The 6,382-nt window shown below is 43.3% G+C and overlaps 2 protein-coding genes across 6 annotated transcripts in view; both read left to right on the plus strand.

The window, feature by feature from the left end:
- The window catches only part of LOC308104040 (uncharacterized protein), a 383,068-nt gene that overhangs the window by 248,727 nt on the left and 127,959 nt on the right, over positions 1–6,382 (plus strand). The window lies entirely within an intron of this gene.
- antxr1c (ANTXR cell adhesion molecule 1c) overlaps positions 1–6,382 on the plus strand; it is a gene marked incomplete at its 3' end in the record, with an annotated part of 72,473 nt that overhangs the window by 62,832 nt on the left and 3,259 nt on the right. Inside the window, exons 15-18 of the mRNA XM_080454737.1 lie at positions 450–551; positions 1,262–1,429; positions 3,215–3,295; positions 5,977–6,004. Of these exons, the coding sequence (XP_080310863.1) occupies positions 450–551; positions 1,262–1,429; positions 3,215–3,295; positions 5,977–6,004 (379 nt within the window). The remainder of the gene's footprint in view (positions 1–449; positions 552–1,261; positions 1,430–3,214; positions 3,296–5,976; positions 6,005–6,382) is intronic.

The raw sequence follows: 6,382 nt of genomic DNA on the forward strand, positions 1-6,382 counted from the left end.
AGCCACAAGGGTGAGCATAGATACACATGGTGCGTTGGGTGGGGGTGGGGGGGGGACAAGCAGACCCCCCTGTGAACCACTCCCTGTGGGTCACAGGTTCAGGGGGGACCACCACAAACCCTCACTCACCACATCAGTCCAAAACCACCGCAACCCACACCGAGCACCCACTTCCTGGGTACACAGTCTGCACTATACTTTTTGCACTTCTCAGCTATAAAGAGTGGCACGTTTGTATACAGTGTAACTGTTGTGTATTGTATTGTTTGCGCTTAATTGTCTGTCTCGTAAACCCGAGCGCGTAAAACAAACTTCCGCAATTGATGCGGTACAAGTAGGCCTATATTGTATTGTTTTTTTTAGAAACAGGAAGACAGCCCACGTATTCTGTGCTCTTTGTGTGTGTGTGCGTGTGTGTGTGTGTGTGTGCGTGTGTGTGCGCGTGTTAGGACTCGTCAGATGACGAGGACGGCATGCCCAAGAAGAAGTGGCCCACCGTGGATGCCTCTTACTACGGAGGAAGAGGAGTTGGAGGAATCAAGAGGATGGAGGTGAGGTTCATACAGGAAATACATCAAATATATAAGCTGCTGCACATTAGAGTTCTCAAATTCTGCCCGAACCTGACCCTACCAGACCCGACCCGATGTTTTGGGGCGGGGCCGGGCTGAAAATGTATGCTAATTAGTCGGGCCGAGCCGAGCCTCGGGTCCTGTGGGAAAAAAAAAAAATCTATTACCCCAAAAAAGACATTTGAACTGCCGAACGGTAAGGCCGACGGAAATGGCAGTGGATGCATTGGATGCAGCTCAAAGTGAACATTACTCAGGTATCTAGTTCGTCGCCGTCCGACCTTTCTAGCCCGTGTTATATAAAAAAAACGGAAATGGCCTGAACGCAAACATGGCAGTTTTCAAGATGTTTTGGCCATTATCTCTGGAACGGAAGGTCCAATCTGCTCAGTTCAAAGCTTGTTGGATGTGTGACATTGAGTACATTAAGTACATTAATTTGAGTATATTTAGGGGTTTTCGTGGTTTCAGGCCTAAACTTATGGTAATTGTTCAGGCCGGGCACTGTTCGGGTCGGCCCAGTTAGGGCCGGGCCTTCATTTTCAGGCCCGTTGAGAACTCTACTGTACATACACAGCAGAACCCCTGTGTCTGTTCAACGCTAAGTGCTAAAGTTGACCTATAAGGGCAACATTCTTACACTCATACGCTCATTTTTGTGAATACAAAATGTCTGTGCCTGGTTCTAGGTGCGCTGGGGAGGGAAAGGTTCTACAGAGGAGGGTGCCAAGCTGGAGAAACCCAAGAACGCTGTGGTGAAAATGCCCGAACAGGAGTTCGAACCGTACGAACCCAAACCCAAGAAAGTGCACAACAAGAAACCCCCACAGGCCAATAAGTGGTACACGCCCATACAGGTAAGCAGCTGTCTCTTATTTGGTGCAGTGATTGCATGCATATTAGAGGAGGAGGTTCTTGTGACCAGTGGCGGAAAAAGTACTCAATGTATTTTACTTAAGTAAAAGTATCAATACTGCAATGTAGAAACAAGCAAAAGTCTGGAATTCTAAATAAATAAAAAAAGTATTGGTATCAAAATGTACTTAAAGTACCAAAAGAAGAAAGTACTCATTATGCAGAATGTCCCATTTCACAAGTTTTCAAATGTATACAACGGGGTGCTCCTTCCATTCCGACATCTCACCACTCCGACTAGTGGCTTCCGCGTGCGGTTATGGTTAGGGTTAGGGTTAGGTATAGGGTTCGTCAACGTCGGAAAGGCGACATGTCGGAAAGGAGAAATGCACCCGTATACAACTAGAAGTTCGGCCCGCTACGCAGCGCCCACTTGGCAGTGCAGATCACTGGCGTAGCGTCATGAGGGCCAGTGGGGCCATGGCCCGGTTAGTGAAGCCCCTGCGTGCCACGTATAGCTGGCCAAACTCCTGAGCAAAAAAAAAAAAACTCCTGGGCCAAAAAAAAGAAAAGAAAAACTCAGGGGGTCCGCACCCGATGTTTTCGATGTCGTTTGGGGGTACAAAATCACGCACTGAGGCGCTCCAACACAAACACTCTGACATTAAGCTTCACACAACAAACATCAGCACCACACACAACATTCACCACACTAACGTTCATTGTTGACAAAGTGTTTGCACAGCCGGTTCAGCCATGACAACCACGTTAGCGTTAGCGACATGCTAACATTGAAAGTGCGTTAGCGTTAGCCGCATGCTAAAGGCTCATGTTAAGCACCCTTGGGAAGTAAGCAGTGAAATACAACGATCGCTATCACAGTAGTGGACATAAACATGCGTTACATTAGTAGGAGGCTGCAGTGACCTCAAAGTCTTGACAATATGAATGACAGGGCGATTTATTAGAGACATGACGGTGATTGTGCTATCCAGCTGGGCTCGGTGCATCTGACTGCAATGGCGGCAGCGAGCTATGTGAGGCAGTAGTTGATGCTGCTGTCTGGAGACTGGCCTAAGCATGACACGATCAATGAGAGTTAGCGCTTAGGTTGTTGCTAAGATACGGTGTATGGCACAAAGCGTCTCTGCCCCATAGCTTGTAGATCTCGCACACATGATTGGCGTAGCCTGCGTTGCCAGCTCTGCCTTTTGTTTAAGCGATTTTGGGCGTATTTGGGTGCGCTTTTGGGGCTCGTGCGCGCATCCAGGCAGGCGCATGGGCAGTTCTGCCGATGCAACTTTGACCTAACTGTAACCTACCTACCGAGAAACACCAGCCTTATTCCCAATTGTATAATAAGATGTATAAAAATCTTTTGAAAATAGCAGATCTAAAAGCTCACAATGCGTTGCATCGCAACGCATTGTGAGCTTGTAGATCGGCTATTTTCCAATGGCCAAAATGGTTGGCCATTGTGCTGAAGTGGTTCATGTATATTTTGTAATAATCAGAATCTACAAAGTAACTAGTAACTAAAGTTTTCAAATAATTGTAGTGGAGTAAAAAGTACAATATTTGCCTCTGAGATGTAGTGGAGTAGAAGTAAAAGTACAGAAAATTGGAAATAGTCCAGTAAGGTAAAAATAACTCAAAAGTACAGTACTTGAGTAAATGTTCTTAGTTACTTTACACCACTGCTCGTGACTGAATGGTTGCTAAGTTTGAATCCCCAGGTCCTACATGTGTCAGAAGGTTAACTGTGTGTTTGTGGCTCTCCTCCTCAGGGGAAACTGGACGCTATCTTCGCTCTGTTTCGCCGTGGTTACGACCAGGTGTCTCTGATGAGACCTCAGCCTGGAGATCATGTGAGTACCGCTGCAGTGCACTATGGGACAGGTTTTCAAAGTGGCGGTGGCCAGAGGGCACCAAGGGGGCCAATTGCAAAGGAGAGAAAATCATTAATGAAATATATATTTTTCGAAATCTTTACTAACATAATTGTGGCAATTTAACCACTTTTAATCTGACATCCCAACATTGGGCATGTCATTATTGTAAAAAATATAACAGATCCACAAGCTCACAACGTGCCACGATGTGACGCGTTATGAGCATGTGAATTTTTTTTCTTTTTTCTTTTTTTTGAACAACGGTTATACTCGTTGATGGCAGTAAACGGGTGTATTTTTCATCAACGGTTATACTCGTGTTTGGCAGGTAAAGTGTTAAAGGAGTAGTTCACCCAAAACATTACTTATTTTAAATCAATTACTCACCCCATGAAGCCTTGATTTATTTATTTTTTGTCGCATTCCTAAGCCAATAATTTGATGATAATAATAAAGATGCTTATGTATCCGGTAGGAGACACAAAGGAGACTCTTGTGTCTCCTACCGCCGGTAATGAAATGATTGGCGTTGTAATTTTTGGGGTGAACTACTCCTTTAAAGCCCTTTTGCAATAGAGGGGTCAGCACCCAGAGGCTATGGCTATTATGGGGTCCTTTGGCATGGAAAAGTTTGGGAACCCCTGCACTATGGGAACACATAAAAACAAATAACTCAGTTTGCTCCGGAGCTTGGTTTATTGTACACCATTTCAGTTTGCTTACTTTGTCTGAATTTAGATTAGCTACATTCAGTTTAGTCTAGTTCGTGTTGTCTAGTCTAGTCGAGCAGCTGCACAAGATAAAAGAGTAGTGATAAAGACAAACAATGTCTAAAATGCTAGACTTCGACTGAGGATATTATTAATTTGTTAGGCAAGATAGACGGCTTTTAAAAGCCTCTCTCTTCTTTTTCATCTAAGGATGCAACAGAAAATCGATTATAAAAAAAGAATAAATAGTCGATAATACAATAAAATCACATATGAATAATCTATCTAAGTGACAAGCTTCAAAAATGTCCAAAAATAGCTAAAATAAACTTGTAGATTAACTGTTTTTGCACGACACCGCTGTGTGACAAAGTATAATATCTCTGCTGTCGGGCAGAAACCAGCTAACTGAACCAAATGTTAATTTTTCAGGAAATGTAAAGACAAAACAAAAAGTGGAGTTAGGAGGTTTTGTTCATCATTGATAAGAACAGCTGAATGGACCTCCAAGCTCACAATGAGGTTGGAGGTCAAAAGGGGGCGGAGCCTGGAGTCAGCAAAACCAGCTAACTCCACCCCCCTTTGGTGGACTTAGCTGGTTTAGCAGAAAGTTTGAGGATCCAATGGAGTTAGCTGGTTTTGTTAGAAGCACTTTTTAATACTTTTTATTGGTTCCATTTTTTTATTACCAACACACAGACGTAAAGGGTGTTCAATAGCACTGATTTATGGGAAAAAAATACAAAAGCGGAAAAATTGAGTTAGCTGGTTTCTGCCCGACAGCAACGATATGATGCTTAAGTTGTTAAATTGATTCGTTAAAAAATATATATGTATAATGAAATGATTGATAGTTGCAGCCCTGCATTCTTCTTTCTTTGTCTTCCCTCCCTCCTCTGGCTGGTGTGTCAGTCAGACCCCCCCCCTTCCCCCCCCCCCCACACACACACACACACACACACACACACACACACACACACACACACACACACACACACACACACACACACACACACACACACACACACACACACACACACACACACACACACACACACACACACACACACACACACACACACACACACACACACACACACACACACACCTGCTTCCCATCACAGTATACATGCAGGGAATGAAAAGCAGACACATCCTCTCAGCTGTTCACACTCACTGTGTGTGTGTGTGTGTGTGTGTGTGTGTGTGTGTGTGTGTGTGTGTGTGTGTGTGTGTGTGTGTGTGTGTGTGTGTGTGTGTGTGTGTGTGTGTGTGTGTGTGTGTGGAAAAAGTAGTCAAATGTTTTACCTTAAGTAAAAGTATCAATACTGCAATGTAGAAGTTCTCTGTTGCAAGTAAAAGTCCGGAATAAAAAATGTACAGTACTTGAGTAAAAGTACAAAAGTATTGGTATTAAAATGCACTTAATGTACCAAAAGTAAAAGTACTAAAGTGTTTGAAAATAGCAGATCTACAAGCTCACAACGCGTCGCGATGTGACGTGTTGTGAGCTTGTAGATCTGCTATTTTCAAATAGCCTAGGTATAAAATAGGGCTAAAGTGGTTAATGTATGTTATGTGTAATATTTATATCTGCAAAGTAACTAGCAACTAAAGTTGTCAAATAATTGCAGTGAAGTAAAAGTACAATATTAGTCTCTGAGATGTAGTGGAGTAGAAATAAAAGAATACTCCAGTAAAGTAAAAAGTTAAGTAAAGTACAGTACTTGAGTAAATGTACTTAGTTAGGCTACTTTACACCACTGTGCGTGCGTGCGTGCGTGTGTGCGTGCATTCTACTGTACTTATGTACAGCATGCACAGACATCCACCTAATCTTTTGTGTATTTCTGCATTGAATTTTCACTTTCAATCTCTTTTCTCCCACTCTCTCCATCCCTTCTTTGTTTTACTTGCATCCTCTCCTCCTCTCCTCCATTCTCCCAGCCTGCTCCCCTGCTGGGCTGGCCCCCAGGTGCTCGTTAAAAATCATGCCTTATTTGCAGGAGAAAAAAAAGAAAATCTGCCGTAATCGCTTTTAACTGGAATTCCACATTTTAACCCATTAAGAACGCGCCTGTGTCATTTTAGATTTTTAGCTATAACCGTTATTTTATACTTTGTCTATTAAAAAATAACAGATATACAAGCTCATAGCGCAGCACCGAGTGCCGCGCTATGAGCTTGTATATCTGCTATTTTTGAATAGCCCAAAGAAATCTAAAAATGACACGCAGATGCGTTCACAGTCTTAATGGGTTAAATAGAGTTTTCGTTTCTTGGCATCCGAAAGTAATGGAAGCGCGAGGGATATCGGCCGCCAGATTAGCGAGCTCTCCGAATCTCGACCACA

Source organism: Gymnoscopelus braueri (assembly GCF_963280865.1).
Source record: "Gymnoscopelus braueri genome assembly, chromosome: 17".
NCBI lineage: Eukaryota > Metazoa > Chordata > Actinopteri > Myctophiformes > Myctophidae > Gymnoscopelus > Gymnoscopelus braueri.